The 16,491-nt window shown below is 48.7% G+C and overlaps 1 protein-coding gene across 3 annotated transcripts; it reads left to right on the top strand.

Annotated features, from left to right (window-relative positions):
- The first annotated feature begins 127 nt into the window (after positions 1 to 127).
- Positions 128 to 13,487, top strand: LOC147347019 (butyrophilin-like protein 1). 3 transcript variants are annotated; one of them, XM_086369160.1, is made up of 10 exons: positions 128 to 392; positions 1,819 to 1,913; positions 4,217 to 4,564; positions 5,936 to 6,129; positions 6,351 to 6,534; positions 6,805 to 6,825; positions 6,958 to 6,984; positions 8,008 to 8,034; positions 10,278 to 10,304; positions 10,713 to 13,487. In XM_086369160.1, the coding sequence occupies exons 2-10, from the start codon at positions 1,829 to 1,831 to the stop codon at positions 11,357 to 11,359; spliced, it is 1,560 nt and encodes a 519-aa protein (XP_086225286.1). In that variant the 5' UTR covers positions 128 to 392; positions 1,819 to 1,828; the 3' UTR covers positions 11,360 to 13,487. The 3 variants fall into 3 exon arrangements, with proteins under 3 accessions (XP_086225286.1, XP_086225285.1, XP_086225287.1); XM_086369159.1 differs by having other exon boundaries at positions 5,936 to 6,217; positions 6,334 to 6,534; XM_086369161.1 differs by lacking the exons at positions 10,278 to 10,304; positions 10,713 to 13,487 and having other exon boundaries at positions 5,936 to 6,217; positions 6,334 to 6,534; positions 6,765 to 6,825.
- The last annotated feature ends 3,004 nt before the right edge of the window (positions 13,488 to 16,491 follow it).

Raw genomic sequence — 16,491 nt, 5'->3', positions numbered from 1 at the left:
CTGCTCCGATCAGGCTGTTTCCTTCTTGATAACCGGGTGACTGTCCAGAGGGCAGGGCAGAGTCTGCCGGGACTGCTTTTTCCAGGTTTCACTTTGCAATAGTGAAGGAACCAGAGGAGGGCGGACTGAGCTGTCCGGGATCGTTCCTGAGGGTCCCACGGTCTGGTCTCTGCAGACACCCCTGGGTGGGCTCTGCTGCTTCTCTACTCTCCTGAGACCACCTGCCCCCAGACATGAGGAACTCAGACTTGGATTTGTATCAGGATTGGGGCTCTGAGTGACTAACTTCAGGTGCGAATTCTGAGGACAGATTTGGGGTCTGCCAGGGTCCCTGAACCTTCTCATGCTGCTGAGTTTAGAGACGCTCCTGAAGTCCTGGCCTTTCAGAGCAGGTAAGTGGGTTTTGAAGACACTTGTGGGTGAGAAGAGCAAGCAGGGAGCAGCAGGGTTGAGGAGGAGGCTGAGCAGCTGGCAGGGCTGGGTGAAGGGTGGGTGGTGCTGGATGGTGGAGTGGCTCTAGGGAGACCCAGGACCACCACAGTGAGGGGGGTACCTTCACTCATTTGTTTCAGCATTATTGCTGTAGCTGCTGCTGCTGCTAAGTCACTTCAGTCGTGTCCGACTCTGTGTGACCTCATAGACATCAGCCCACGAGGCTCCCCCATCCCTGGGATTCTCCAGGCAAGAACACTGGAGTGGGTTGCCATTTCCTTCTCCAAGGCAGCAAAGTGAAAAGTGAGAGTGAAGTCGCTCAGTCGTGTCCGACTCTTGGCGACCCCATGGACTGCAGCCCACCAGGCTCCTTGGTCCATGGGATTAGCACTTACTAGTAATAGGCTGTTTTCTAATTCCATGTAGTGACTACAAATATAAATTCATGTGATTCTCATGAAAACCTTGAGATGGAAATGCCGTTAATATCCTCATTTTGCAGATGAGGAATAACACAAAGATGGTTAAGAAACTTGGCAGACAGGGGCCCAGTCTTGGGGGGAGGACTCAGCGCTTAGCCCCCAGTATCTGTCCTTCCCAGGACCCTAAGCTGCCTCCTCCCTCACCTCAAACATTTAATGTTTTGGGGTCTTTTCTCTGACGAGGACTCATTTTTTTGACTTCGGCTGCTCTGTTTCCACCGGGATCTCCAATCCCAATGCAGAAATCTTCTTTAAATTCAGTGCGGATGAGGATTAAGCTGTCTGTGGGGACTGACTGGGCACCTGGGTGCGGGCCTTGTCTTTGGTCCCTGCAGGAAAGGACTGGGTGGGGTTGAAGTGCAGGTGAACTAACCCAGCAGCAAAGGCAGCTCACATGCCTCTGAAGGACCCACCGTCCCCTTGAGGAGGACGTTTGTGGGACCCCAAGTGGGAGCTGGCCTGTACTTCACAGTGAGGAGCTGAACCTGGGTCTCTGTCCCTAATTGGTAGACAGGTGTTGCTGGTGGTTGTGAATAATGGGGAGATGCAGGATGGTCCCAGCTCGGGCCCCTGGTGCTGGGAAAGGAAGCACCTGGTGTTCTGGGCAGAGTGGGCTGGGCTGCAGGTGCCATTGGGGTGGGAAGGGAAGGGGGACAAAGGTTTTTTCCCAAGCAAACCTTGTGGTTCTTTAGCCCCACAGAGGCTTCTACAGGGCTGGGAGGAGCCCAGGCTCAGTGCTTTCTGGGTGTCAGAGTTGTGGGGAGCCCAGCACCTCATCAGCACAGGGATCTGGGGGGGAGCTCTGCTCCTGCAGGACTGTTTCTGGCCCTGAGCCCTCCTCCGCACTGGGGTCCCTGAACTCTGGGCCAGCCCTGAGTCTGCCTTCTGCCCTGTGTCTCCCCAGCTCTGAGGAGATGGAGGACTTCTCCCGCAGCTCTGGGCTCTGCCACCTCACCATCCTGCTCCTCCTCCTCCCGCTGCCCACTGGGGGGTCCACAGGTGAGTGTGTCCCCACCCCCTTCCTGTGTGGGTCCCCGGGAGCTAGGCCGGCTCTCTCCACCAGCAGTGGGTGGGTATTCGAGGAACCCTTTCTTTAGAATAATTATGATGCTTCCCCAGGCAGTAACTGTAATTATATAATTGAGAAGAGTCTCTAAACCATAAAATAAGGGACCTTGACAGTTTCCAATGTGGAGATTATGATGTTTTCAAAAGTCAACTATCAGGACTTGCCTGAAGGTCTAGTGTTTAAGACATCATGCTTCCATTGCAGAGGCATAAGTTTGTAGCTGGTTAGGGTGCCTGGTCATGCATGCCTTGCAGCAAAAAAGGCAACTATGAAAAATGTTACCATGGGAGAATGGATACACATATATGTATAGCTGAGTCCCTGTGCTGTCCACCTGAAACTATCACAACATTGTTAAATGTCTATGTGTTGTGTGCTAAGTTGCTTCAGTCACGTCCAACTCTTTGCAACAGCATGGACTGGGGTCAGCCAGGCTCCTCTGACCACGGGGATCCTCCAGGCAAGAATGCTGGAGTGGGTTGCCATGATCTCCTCCAGGAGATCTACCCAACTCAGGGATTAAACAGAGGTCTCCTGAATTGCATGTGGATTCTTTACCGACTGAGCCACCAGCTATACTCCAATATAAAATAAAAAGAACAAAAATGTGACAGTAAGAAAGTGAAAGTGTTACTCACTTGGTAGTGTCAGACTCTTTGGGACCCCATGGACTGGGGGCCGCCAGGCTCCTCTGACCCTGTGGATTCTCCAGGCAAGAATACCGGAATGGGTTGCCATGCCTTCCTGCAGGGGATCTTCCCAATCCAGGGATTGAACCTGGGTCTCCAGCATTGCAGGAGGATTCTTTACCATTTGAGCCACCAGGGAAGTCCATTAGGTGCTGTACTTGAACAAAACAGACAGATCCTATCTTTATAGAGCTTACAATGTAGAAGGAGGCTGTGAGTAAGAAATGCACAGAAGACTGTAACTGACAGTTTGTTGTAAGAGATGAGAGGAGGGGCAGTGGAGTAGTGAGGCTGGAGGGAGGCAGCCAGGGGTGGGGAGGTGGGAAGCAGGCACCAGCATGTTCAGGGAGAGGAGAACAAAGACCTGGAGGAGGGGGTGAGTCTGTGACCGTTCCAGTGGAAGGATGGTTTCTGCAGGAGAGAAGAGCCAGTGCAAAGCTGCCTGTGTGCCTGTAATGCTCAAAGGACTGTGGAGGCAAGTCTTGGCTGGAGCAGAGTGTGTGAGAGGGAGAGACCAGGAGTAGGAGTCAGGGAGGCCCCGGGGGTCAATTTCAGTGGGCCTGAGGTCCACTGAGGGGACTGAGGAGCCATGGCAAGGCTTTGAGCCGAGTAGGGACAAGGTGTACAGCTGTTAAGAGTGGCCTGTCCTTCATGGTGAGGGGCTGATTGTGGGCCCTCACCCCATGGGAGTGGGGAGAGGAGACCCAGCGAGCTCAGTGTACCATTGTCCTCCAGGTGAGAGACGATGGTGACTCAGACCAACTCTGAGAGGCTGAAATCTTTCTTTGGAGATCTAGCAGGGCTGTCTCACACAGGGGTCATGTCGTGACCCATCCACCAGGTCTCAGAAGGACAAAGGCTCTGGGAAGATGTCAGTGGGGTGAATATGGGTTCCTGTGTGATGAGAAGAAAGGCAGCTTTTTAACGAAAACAGCATTCGGATCTGGGTTTTAGTGCACGTTTGAGCGGAAGAGAAAGTCATGAACACACATGACAAAGTTAGGGCTGGAATAGAGTAGCTCCCGGGTGTGGCTGGTGATCAAGAATTTCTGACCTAGAGCCTGGGTATGTTCTTTGTTCAGAGTTCAGTCCTGCCCAAGGAGTGGGGGGGCAGGATAGAGCTGTGGTTCTCAATGTGTGGTCCATGGAGCATCAGTATCAGCCTCCCAGGGATGGTTTATAAAGGCATATCCTTGGGTCCACCCCAGACTTACTATATCAGAAGGTGTACTGGGGGTGGAGGGGGTCCCTGCCAGTTGTGATTCCCCTGATCTCATGACGATTCTGTTGCATATTCACACTGAGGGCCTTCACAGAAGGGCCTGGGGACAGGAGAACAGGAGAGTGAGGGATTCTCCTTGAAACTGTTTCTGGGTCACAAAAATGTGATCAGAGATGTTGCTCAGATTCAGAGTCATCAAGCTCAACCCATCAGTCCCGTGGTCATCTCATCCGAGACTGGGGCCTTCCCACCTGATACTGTGTGTCCCCTGCCCTCGGTCTGCATCTCTCCTGCTGTCTCACTGCCGTCTCTGTGTTCACAGAGAAGTTTCGGGTGACTGGCCCTTTGCAACCCATCCTGGCAGTGCTGGGTGGAGAAGCTATGCTGCCGTGCTCCCTATTTCCAGCTGTGAGTGCAGAGGACATGGAGCTGAGGTGGTTCCGCTCCAAGTCTTTGGAAGCCGTGTTTGCCTATCAGAACCGACAGGAGCAGAAGGAGGAGTTGATGGCTCCTTACGCAGGGCGGACCTCGCTGGTGGGGGACCGCCTCAACCAGGGATATGCTGCCGTGCGCATCCAGAGGGTCCAGGCTTCTGACAATGGGCTGTACACCTGCTTCTTCAGAAAAGGACACTTCTATGAAGAGGCTGGTTTGGAGCTGAAGGTGGCAGGTTGGTGACTTGGGTAACTAGATTAGCGTTTTGGGGTGTTGGAACTGGGAGGGATCTGAAAGATAAAATTCAGCTCCACATTTATCACAGGAAGAAGGGAAGCTCTTTGATCCATTCACTCATTCAGTGCAAATATATAGAGTCCCTCCTATGTGTCTGGGCTTCCCAGGTGGCTCAGTGGTAAAGAATCCACCTGCAATGCAGGAGACATGGATTCTATCCCTGGGTTGTGAAGATCCCCTGGGGGAGGAAATGGCAACCCACTTCAGTATTCTTGCCTGGAGAATCCCATGGACAGGGGAGCCTGGAGGGCCACAGTCCATATGGTCACAAAGAATCAGATCCGACTGAAGGGACTGAGCAGGCACATACTACGTGTGTCTGATCCTTTCTAAGCACCTTGGATGCATCAGAGAATGTAATAAAAATCCCTGTTGTTATGAGTGTATATTCTCAAGTGGATGATCAAGCAGTCACAATGAAGAAACAGATTATAGGTGATGTTAGAATGTGGTAAGTGCTGAGGATGAGAAGCCGAGTGGAACAGGGGAAGAGGGAGGACCAAGGGTTGGGAGTGAGGCCAGGCTGCAGTGTTACACAGTGGCGCAGGCCGGTCCTGATGGAGAATGTGTATCTGAACGTAGACTGGAAGGAGGGATTTAGCATCTCGGACATCTAGGGGTTGCAAGTTCAAAGGGGAGGGAACAGCCAACCTTAATGGCCTGGGGAGAGTGTGTGGCTGGTGTGTTCTAGGGACACCTGGGGTCCTCATAGCTGGTGGGAGTGAGTGAAGGGACAGGGTGTTCAGAGGGGACAAGAGTGTGGCAGACAGGGACAGGGACTGGATATAAAGATGAGTGGAGATGTGGGAATATTTTCACAATCAAGCCATCATAGATGGGGCCAAAGCACATATTAGTTCTGGAATTATGAGTTTGAAGTCTATGTGAGGAGTCCATGTGGAGGTAAACCTGAGGATAGAAGGAAGCGGAGTTCAGGGCATAGGGGTGTCAGCTGACCTAATTTTCCTGGCGATTTACAAAGAGAGGCAGTGGGTGTGGAAGCAGATGCCCTGGGAGAGTGTGAGGTGAGGAGAGCAAGGATAAGGGTGGACCTGGGACCACATTCCTCCCCCTGTTTACACGGCATCAGCCCTTTCACTTGCACGACTGGGGAGAAGGGTCCAGCCCTCTGAAACCCTGGGGGTCCCCATGCTCCTTCCTTCTGTTCCCTGAGCAATGATGCCTCCTTGGTCCCTGTGGGAGCAGGCTGTCCCCAGAGCCCCCAGAATGCCAAGTGCAGGGCCCCCCCTGGAGTTGTGCACACGTAGGCACTGCTGGGTCCCTGGGCTCTACATCTTGCCTCCTGCAGGTGTGGGCTCTGCCCCTCAGGTGCGCATCACAGGGCCTGAGGAAGATGGGGTCCGCGTGGTGTGCACAGCCTCGGGGTGGTTCCCGAAGCCCCAGGTGCAGTGGAGAGACCTCAGCGGAGAGAAGTTCCTGGCGTTCTCTGAGGCCCACACCCAGGATGCTGAAGGGCTGTTCAGCGTGGAGGCGGCGTTGGTGGTGAGAGACAGCTCTGTGGGGAACGTGACCTGCTCCATCCTCAACCCTGTCCTGGGCCGGGAGAAGGCCATGGCCATTTTCATCCCAGGTCAGAGGTGCTCCCGGCTTCCAGCAGGGCTGGAGGAGGGGGCCGGGTGTTCCTGGGTGTTCCGGGCTGGGCTGTCCTGGGCAGGAGCCCTGAAGGGGTGTCTGGCTGGGCCACAGAGCCCTTCTTCCCCCAGGCCTCTCCCTGGAAGGTGGCTTTCTCGGTGAGCCTGACTGTGCTGGTGATCTTGCTCCTTGGGGCTGGATGTTACACCAAGAGAGAACATTCCATGAAGATGCAGGAGATGGGAGAAAAGGAGACTCTGTGCCAGACTAGCGAGCAGGACCGTCAGACAAAGGAGGAAGTGCTGAAGGACGCAGGTAAGGCAGGACAGGGGTCAAGGCTGGTGAATGTGGCAGCTGGTGCTGAGATGAATGCTCTGACCACAGGGCCTGAGTGCAGGGCTCTGGGGAAATCCCAGTCCAGAGCAGGTGGCTGGGGAGACCTGGGTGGACAGCTGGAGCTGGGGAGGCTCCAATGGGTCTGCAGTTGTATCGTCTTCACCAGGGGTTACACACAGAGAGGTGGTATTTGTGAATCTTTTTCTTAGGGAGTGGAGTTCATGCTTTTTTGTTTTCACTCTCTTTCAGCTAAACTTCAGGAAGAACTAGGTAAGCTCTACTTTTCCTCTTGAGCTCTCTGCATCCCCTCCACAGGATACATTCTTGTTCTTAGCATGTTTCACTGGTTCAGACATTTCTGGTTCTTAGAAAACACCTGTTTTCTTGTGTTTTGCTTTTCAGAGAGGAGGAAATCTGCTTACCTGGCTGGTGAGTGACTCTCCAGATGTCCTTGGGTCTGTCTTACCTGTGCCAAGGTGTTCTTTTCGTTGTTTGTGTCTAGACATGTGGACCCCCTTTTGCGGAGTGCAAGTGGAGGCTGGGGGAGGCAGAACCCGGCTCCTAGGCCCCTCGCAGACCTGGGCTGGCAGGAAGCTTGGGTCTGATGGTGACCTTAGAATTTCTCACGCACCCTGGGTCTTATTCTAACCCTGATCAACTTGGAAATTACCGATAGCTTTGTAGCCTGAATGCATCTGGTTTTTGATCAGTACCTGAGGGCCACATGCCCTGAGATTTCACAGAAGGAGCTACACAAACAAATGGTGATTAACTTTGTGTGTGGCCTCCTTCCTCTATCCCAGCACACCATCCAGGGAGAGTCTCTTCTTTCCAGTTCCTCAAGATGATGATCAGAAAGTGATTGAGGGCTGATTGATACCTGGACTGACGATGCATGGAAAAGTCATGGGCTGCCCAGAAAAGTGACATGTATCTCTAGAATGATTTCCTCTGGGAATGCTTGGCCATTGGAGTTGACCTTGTATCTATGTTCTTTTAAAATTCCTGCTTCATGTCAATTTTTCATATATATTTTTTCCAGAAAATACTGATGCAATAATCAATTGTTAGAATTGTGGAGTAATTTACACTTTTTCCCCTAAAATCTATTCAAACAAATAGCTTCTGAGCCTGAGTAGCAACATGGAGTAACAGGTGAAACAGGAGTTTTGAAGGATTTTGAAGGAGGAGCAACTAGGTGAACTAGCCAAACGTCACGCAGCAGGGGACAGCGGTGGAAGTCATCCCAGAGTGCCGCAGGCTTCTGACCTGTGCTCCAGGGGATTCCCCACCACACCTGCTGTCTGCACGTGGCTGGAGGTCACCTATTCTCCAGCCTCTCCCCACTGTAGTTAGTCTCACCTGCAGAGCAGAGGGGAGGCAACGGCCAGTGGATTCACACCGAGCAGGTTTCTTCTGGCTGAGGTCTCACCAGAGTGTGTTCCCTTTCAGCCTGGAGGAAGGCGCAGCTGTATGCAGGTAAGTGGCTCTGAGTTCCTGTGGCCTCCCCTCCCAACCTAGACTCTGCCCCCTTCTCCCTGAGGGGACCCCACAGCAGGGTGGGGTAGTGTCCTTGGTCTTCTTGGCACCTTTGTAGCCTCAAAAGGCTACAAAGAGACTGCAGGGACTCCTCGGAACACAGATTGCCTCCATCCTGCCTGTGCTCTACTGCAGGGCATGGTCAGGGTTAGCAGCACTCTCCCCAAACACCCGGTGCAATGGGGACTTCTTGTGACAGTGACAGCGGAGGGGTCAGTGGCGAGGAGGGACGGCAGCAGGGAACGACCGTGTGGATCAGGGGTCGGTCATCTCTGGAAGATGTCAGAAGTCATGCTCGCCTGCTTATGGGAGCCTTGGTTTGAATCCTTCTTGCTCGACAAATCCTAGTCTCATTGGCTCTAGTTTTGGTTTCCCTGTTTCTCCCTGGGCCTCTCTGATATTGGTCTTCTCTCTGCTTCCTCATGCTCTGACCCCATGTCCAGGCTGGCTTTCATCCTCCACGCCTCCTTGGTTGATGAGGAGCAGGTGTTCTGACTCCGGGGTCCACCACCTCTGGGATATGTATGGACTCCTTGAATGAGGGTGTGAAATATTTGAAATTATATGGAAAATCCCAAGTGTGTTTTTTTGCCATAAAGCCAAAAATGTAACATATGATGGATTATTCACGACCATCAGCTTCCATTTTAGAAGAATATTTGTCTGCAGGGCTCAGGTTCCTCCTCCCCTTTTCAGGGTTAATATAGAAGATTGGAAAAGGAGACAGTGAGAGAGGTTAAATTGCTTCTTGGAGAAGGGGTAGGGGAACAAATCACGGAAGAAAAGGTCAGGAGGAAGAGAGGAGGAGATATGAAGGAAATATAGGAATGTGTGGGGGGAAATGCCCTGTAGAGGTTTTGAGTGGACAGAGTGACTGAAGAGAGGCCAAAGGTCAGAAGGTCAAAAGTCACAGCCACATGGTGTGAATCTGAGACGTGCCCTGAGAGTTTGCAAGCTTCATGACATGAAATGTAATGGACTCCTTGAGTCTTCTTTAAAATATTTAAGAGAAACTTACATTCCTAAGCCCTTTTTAGGTAACCATATAATGAGTTTGCCTCTGATAATGAGACCATCTGCACCTCCCAGAGGAGCTGGGGCAGGTGTGTGGTTGCAGGGATGCTCGTGCGGTGAGGGTGGTCTCGAGGACCCTTAGCAGTGGGGTGAGTGAAGGCTCTGCACCCTCTGAGCCCCTGTCATAGGCCCTGTTCCTGCTTGGAATGCTCCTGTTTAGGGTCAGGAATACAGAACTGTGAGAGAAACTGGGGAACCCAGAGGGTGACGGAGGCCTGGGCACCAGATGGGTGAGAAGCCACCTCAGACGTCTTACTGATTCTTGCAGGGATTTGTTTCTACACAGTGATGATCGTGTAGTCTTCTTTTACCATCCTCACCTTCTCTGCCAAATTTAAGTCGTGTGTATTTTAATGTATACCTTCTATTCTATACCTTTCATTAAAAGAAAAGAAACTGTACCATGATACTAGAATCAGCATTTTTAAATATTTTCACTATATGCCATGTCTATAGGGATGGTTTTGTTCCTACAAAAATGGAAGGAGAAGTTATTCGTGTTTCATCTTTTCAGCGCTTGTCATGCTTCCTTATTTGAACGTCTCTCTCCCTCTCTGGAAACCTCTGCATGGTCTTCTACCTGGGTCAGATTTCTCCAGTGCTGTGCGCTGAGCTCTCTTCTCTCCTGGCACATAGTCATGCTCCAAGTTCAGCTTAGCCAGTTGTATTCTCTCTACCCATGGCTCAGGGACAACCTGCAAGCTCAGCCCGATGAGTTCTTCACTTGTGATCGAAAGCTTTTATCTCCCCAATTCTTTCTCTAGAAAGCCTATCTTTCATTATAGATATGTGGCTAGGGCCTTGAGAAAGAATAATTTGGTAGGCAAATATGGCAAAGATCTTTCTGTTCAGGTCAGTCTCCAGCTTCTCAATCCCTGAGTATTAAGGTTTATGGCTAGGTCTTCAACAAAAGGTTGCAAAATGATCATTCTGTGTGTGTGTGAGTGTGTGTGTATAAAAGAGCAATAAATGTATGAAGCGAATATTTCCAAACTGTTTCCCAACAAATTCTTCATTAGCAGCTTCAGTACCCACCCTAGGTACCCACCCTAATATGTGTTTTATAGTCTTCGTGAAACCCTGATACGAAATGTGTGTTTTCCTTGTAGATTGGCGGAAGGAGGAGTTCCAGGAATGTGAGTGACTTTGTGTTTTTTCTGGATTTTCCTACTGCTGTCCCCATGGCCTCTCCTTCAGTTCTCAGTGGTGATATAGATGCTGGCACCATCAATAGCGTGGGGTGGGATGTGGTGGTGACAGTCACACACAGGTGGGGCTGATGACTTTGGCTGATATTGAATGCTAAATAGACATCCTTCAGCCCTTGAAGAGCAGGCTGGTCCTCAAGGGCTCTGTGACGTATCTCACCCTGAAATCAGTCTTGTGGGTCCATTTCCTGCTTGAAGACCCATCGACTTGAATCACAAGTTCCTATTGTCAGGGTGCTTAGCCTTCCTCCCATGGAGCTGGGATTCCGGGTTGAGGGGTGGTTGTGTGTTCTTGGGGAGGGGAGGAACTTGAACGATAGACAACTTTCTCTGCAGGGCCTGTCACTCTGGATCCAGGATCTGCCCATTCAGACCTTGTCGTCTCTCATGAAAAGACAAGTGTGACCTTGAAGGCCTCCTGTGTGAACACTGCAGATACATGCAGTGTACTGGGCTTTGAGGGCATCACCTCAGGGCGCTGTTACTGGGAGGTGGAGATCAGGGATGGAGACCAAAGCGGGTGGGCCCTGGGGGTCTGTGGGGAAGGTGTAAACAGGAAAGGTTGGTACACAGAGTCCCCAGATAAGGGGTTCTGGGCTGTGGGGAGATTTGAAAGAGCATATTGTGCCTGTACTGTACCTCAGACTCTGCTATCCCTCATGCAGGCTCCCCACCCCATGCTTAGGGTAGGGGTGTTCCTGGACCACCAGGAAGGGGATGTCTCCTTCTACAACATGACTGATGGCTCCCACATTTTCTCCTTCCCTCAGGCTTCCTTCTCTGGGACTCTCTTTCCATACTTCATGATTAGGTATGGAGACGTGTCCATGACCATCTGCTCCAAGGTGGGAGGGTCTGAGGGGCTCCCTGTTGCCCTTAGCAATCCTTCTCTGGAGGAGCCTGTGAGCCTCCCAGGGGTGGGGTTCAACTCAGGCTCTGGTGCTGATGGTCTCCCCGGGGCCGAGTCTCCATTGCTCCCCTGAAAGCCAGAGCCTGTGTCCCCTTAGGACCTGTCACTGTCCTGGACCCTCGCTGTGGCTCTTCCCCTTGCGACAGAGGCCTCTGAGGTGCAGCCTGGATGGCTGGGGGGTCTCGTCCCCCTGCTCTGGAGACAGACTCCTGGGCCTGTGGTTATAACAAATGTCAGTTCATGCCATGGACTCAGGTTTGGGAAGCTAGACGTGGACTGTTTCTGAATTAGTTTTGATTAGGCTGTAGTTTGCCATGGGAAGTCAATTTTCTGGTGGTAATAAATTTTTTTTAATGCTTTTTAGAAGAAAAGTATTTTTATTTATTTATTTGGCTGCACCAGGTCTTGGTTGTGGCATGTGACCTCTTAGTTGCGGCATGTAGGATCTAGTCCCTGACCAAGGATGGAACCCAGACCCCTTGCATGGGGAACACAGAGTCTTAGCTACTGGACCACCAGGGAAGTCCCTTTTATGGTGTTTATACACCATTTGGTTATTAAACGGCACAAGAACTGAATCACTCTGCAGAATAAAAGGGGGTTATTTTATTGAATCAGTGCAGAGGAACCCAGAACCAAAGATGGGTCTCCAGTTGTATTTATGAGGATCCAGAGTCTGACCAGAAGCATTGGCTATCCAGAATCTTGCAGGGAAATGGATGGCTGATGAATTTTAGAGGAGTTAGCATTCTACTTTATATACTTCCTATTCTGGAGTGGATGAAACTCACCTATTTTTATCAACCTCAGTAGATTTCTGTGAAAGAAGGAGAAGGATCTGGGTTTTGCTGTAGTGTCTACATCAGGAGGAAAGAAAAGAACTGCTACCAGGATTAAGGTGTGAGTGAAGATAAGAGTTTTCAGAGGTAGGTGCATTGCAGAGAGCTCTGACCGTGAGCTCGATTCTAGTAATCAGTGTATTGCCTCTTAGTACCTCCAAGTCCTATGGTAAAGAGCAGAAAAGGAAGCAGGACTCTGAGGGACCCAGACCTTTGGAGATTTGCTCAAACTCCTTAAATTTCACAGGTGCTTGGGGAGTAAGCCCGAGGGCTGTGGTTCTGCTTCACTGAAGATGTAGAATGGCTGCTGTAGGTCCTAGTTGGATAGGCACTACGCAATTTCTGATTGTTTGTGTGTGTTTGTGTGTGTGTGCACAAACTACTTTATTCAACTCATTTAAAGGGGAAACAGTAGCTGTTACAACCTGTTCACAGAAGAATTCAAAGTACTACATATTGATAGATTAAAGCATGCTTAAATTTATTTACAAATAGATGCAAAACTGGTCAATATTTAAGAAGGTGTAACTGGACTCCATTGAATGCAATTTGGAATTCTATGGAATTGTTCTGATAGTTTCTAAAATGCTTATTTTTAAAGAAGCCATCTTTTATTACGCACTCCTCTATCATTCTTGAAATCTTTTCCTTGTATTGCAAAAAATATGTAATTATTTAAAATCTGGAAACTATTCTTTAAAATATTATTAAAAAAATCCTATAATTAGACAAATGTAAGGTGTCATGTTGGAGTAGGAAATTGCAACCCACTCCAGTATTCTTGCCTGGGAAATCCCTTGGTCAGAGAAGCCTGGAGGGCTACAGTCCACAGGGTCTCAGAGATCAGACACGACTGAGTGGCTGAGGACAGCACAGCACGGTGTAGGACATGAACCACTTTCCCCCCCAACTCAGCATATTTATTTTTCACTGCCTTTTCTGGTGAGACAATAATTAAGCTATCCTTCAAAATGCTCTTTGAACCAGCTTTATAATTGTAGCAGTTCTGTAACGGATTAATTTTCTGAATAAATTCTTTGACTTCTCTACTTGTCTGAGAGGCATGTATATGACTTTATGAAAATTATGTATTTTTATAATTTAAAAATTAATGAACAATTTTATGTTAAATATAAGCACAACCCTTTTAATACAGATAATCTTAAGGCTAAGTACATTGCAAAAATCCAATGTTAGTGAATAAAAATAGGAAACTGAAATAACAGGTATAATATACCTAAATATTCTTCCCCCACAGATTGGAAGAGAAGCCTGAAAAGACACACAGACTTTTCTAGATGCCCCAGAGAAGGCTGGGGTTTGGATCTTTATTCTAAGTTGAAAGCTTCTTGTATTCATGGATCCCTTTCTCATTATTTATTTACTGGTGGTGCTGGGACTTCCTTTTTGTGTGAGGGCTTTCTCTAGTTGCAACAAGTAGGGGCTACTCTTTAGTTGCGGTACCCGGGCTTCTCACTGTGGTGGCTTCTCTTATTGTGCAGCACGGCCTCTGGGGCGCACGGGCTTTAGAAGGGGCAGCATGTGGTCTCAGTAGTTGCGGCTCCCGGGCTCTAGAGCGCAGGCTCAGTAGTTGTAGAGCACGGGCTTAGTTGCTCTGGGGCATGTGGGATCTTCCTGGATCAGGGATCAAAGCCGTGTCGCCTTTGTCAATTCAGTTCAGTTCAGTCACTCAGTCGTGTCTGACTCTTTGCGACCTCATGGACTGCAACATGCCAGGCTTTCCTGTCCATCACCAACTCCCAGAGTTTACTCAAACTCATGTCCATTGAGTTGGTGATGCCAGCTCATCCTCTGTCGTCCCCTTCTCCTCCCACCTTCAGTCTTTCCCAGCATCAGGGTCTTTTCCAATGAGTCAGTTCTTCGCATCAAGTGGCCAAAGTATTGGAGTTTCAGCTTTAGCTTCAGTCCTTCCAATGAATATTCAGGACTGATTTCCTTAGGATGGACTGGTTGGATCTCCTTTCACCTTTGTAGCCTTGGTAGGAAGGTGGATTCTTTACCACTGAACCACCAGGGAAGCCCTTGATTCTTTTCAAGTGCTGAGGTGATTTTTAAAGTTTAAAGATGTGTTTTTTGGTTTATCATACATCTGTGTATAATAGTATATGTTTTACTGTACATTTTACATGTTTATGTTTACCTTATGCACAAGTATGGGGCAGTACTTTATGAGCAACGTAACCAACTTTCAAGGGTTATTTTTTCCATATACAAGACTTGCCTGCCCAAGAATCAACTTTCTTGTGTAAGATGGGACTCCACTCCCTTGACATTTCCATGGAGAAACAGATTTATTTTTCTGGTTTATCTTCCCTGAACTCTATTTCTGCTTCACTGCTACATATCCAGTTGAAACTCAGGCTCTCTCTCCAGTCTCAATGGAGTATCTTCACTGTTTGGCTCCATAGAATCCTGTTCCTTACCTTTGACACAGTTATACCAATTTGCAGTCGGTCCTGAAAATTTTGAGTGATGTTCATTTCCAGAATGTAAGTTTCATGGAGGAGGGCAGGTTCTCCCAAAGACTGGGGATTCTCTGATGTCACGTTGTTGTTCAGTCATCCAGTTGTGTCCGACTCTTTGCGATCCCATGGACGGCAGCACGCCAGGCCTTCCTGTCCCTCACCAGCTCCTGAAGTTTGCTCAAGTTCATGTCCATTGCATCGGTGATGCCATCTAGCCTTCTCATCCTCTGACACCCTCTTCTCCTTCTGACCTCAATCTTTCCTAGCATCAGGAACTTTCCCAATGAGTCCGCTGTATACATCAGATAACCAAAATACTGGAGCTTTGGCTTCAGCATTAGTCCTTCCAGTGAGTATTCAGGGTTGATTTCCCTTAAGATTGAGTGGTTTGATCTCCTCGCTGTCCAAAGGACTCTCAGGAGTCTTCTCCAGCAGCACAGTTTGAAGGCATCAGTTCTTTGGCACTCTGTCTTCTTTATGGTCCAGCTCTCATAGTCGTATGTGACCACTGAGAAGACCATAGCCTTGACTATATGGACCTTTGCCGGCAGAGTAATATCTCTGGTTTTCAACACACCGTCTAGGTTTGTCATTGCTTTCCTGCTGAGAAGCAATCGTCTTCCAGTTTCATGGCTGCAGTCACCATTCGCAATGATTTTAGAGCCCAAGAAGAGGAAATGTATCACTACTTCCACCTTATCTTCTTCTGTTTGCCATGAAGTAATGGGACCAGATCTTAGTTTTTAAAAATACTGTTTAAAGCTAGCTCTTTCACTCTCCTCCTTCTGCTGTCATACAGAGGCTCAAAATAAATGTTTATTAAATGAATATATTTGTCATACAAAGACAAACATCATATGGCATTGCTTATATATGGAATGTGAAAAAATGGTAGAAATGAACTGATTTACAAAGGAGAAATACAGTGACAGACGTAGAAAACAAACTTATGATTACCTGTGGAGAAAGTGATGGGGGAGGGATAAATTGGGAAACTGAGATTGACGTATGTACACACACTTATGTATAAAATAGATAACTAATAAGGACCTACTGTGTAGCATAGAGAAGTCTACTCAGTATTCTGTAATGACCTATATGTGAAAAAAATCTAACAAAGAGAGGATATATGTATATGTATAAACAGGTACTCTAGCCACTATGGAGAACAGTGTGGAGATTCCTGAAAAAACTGGAAATAGAACTGCCTTATGATCCAGCAATCCCACTGCTGGGCATATACACTGAGGAAACCAGAAGGGAAAGAGACACGTGTACTCCAATGTTCATCGCAGCACTGTTTATAATAGCCAGGACATGGAAGCAACCTAGATGTCCATCAGCAGATGAATGGGTAAGAAAGCAGTGGTACATATACACAATGGAGTATTACTCAGCCGTTAAAAAGAATACATTTGAATCAGTTCTAATGAGGTGGATGAAACTGGAGCCTATTATACAGAGTGAAGTAAGCCAGAAAGAAAAACAGCAATACAGTATACTAATGCATATATATGGAATTTAGAAAGATGGTAACAATAACCCTGTATATGAGACACCAAAAGAGACACTAATGTATAGAACAGTCTTTTGGACTCGTGGGAGAGGGAGAGGGTGGGATGATTTGGGAGAATGGCATTGAAACATGTATAATATCATATATGAAACGAGTCACCAGTCCAGGTTCGATGCACGATACTGGATGCTTGGGGCTGGTGCAATGGGATGACTCAGAGGGATGGTACCCAGAGGGAGGGAGGAGGGAGGAGGGCTCAGGATGGAGAACACGTGTATACCTGTGGTGGATTCATTTTGATATATGGCAAAACCAATACAATATTGTAAAGTTAAAAAAAAAAATAGGTACTCTTTGTTGCACT

This window comes from Bos grunniens, chromosome 23 (assembly GCF_055505025.1).
Source record: "Bos grunniens cultivar Pamir isolate PY7600 chromosome 23, Bosgru_T2T1.0, whole genome shotgun sequence".
Lineage (NCBI taxonomy): Eukaryota > Metazoa > Chordata > Mammalia > Artiodactyla > Bovidae > Bos > Bos grunniens.
This window is presented reverse-complemented; position numbering and strand designations above follow the sequence as displayed.

Coding starts and splice junctions, on each gene's coding strand:
- LOC147347019 (XM_086369159.1), top strand. CDS start 1,829: ATGGAGGACTTCTCCCGCAGCTCTGGGCTCTGCCACCTCACCATCCTG. Junction 6,535..6,804: donor GGAAGTGCTGAAGGACGCAG/GTAAGGCAGGAC, acceptor ACTCTCTTTCAG/CTAAACTTCAGGAAGAACTA. Junction 6,826..6,957: donor TAAACTTCAGGAAGAACTAG/GTAAGCTCTACT, acceptor TTTGCTTTTCAG/AGAGGAGGAAATCTGCTTAC.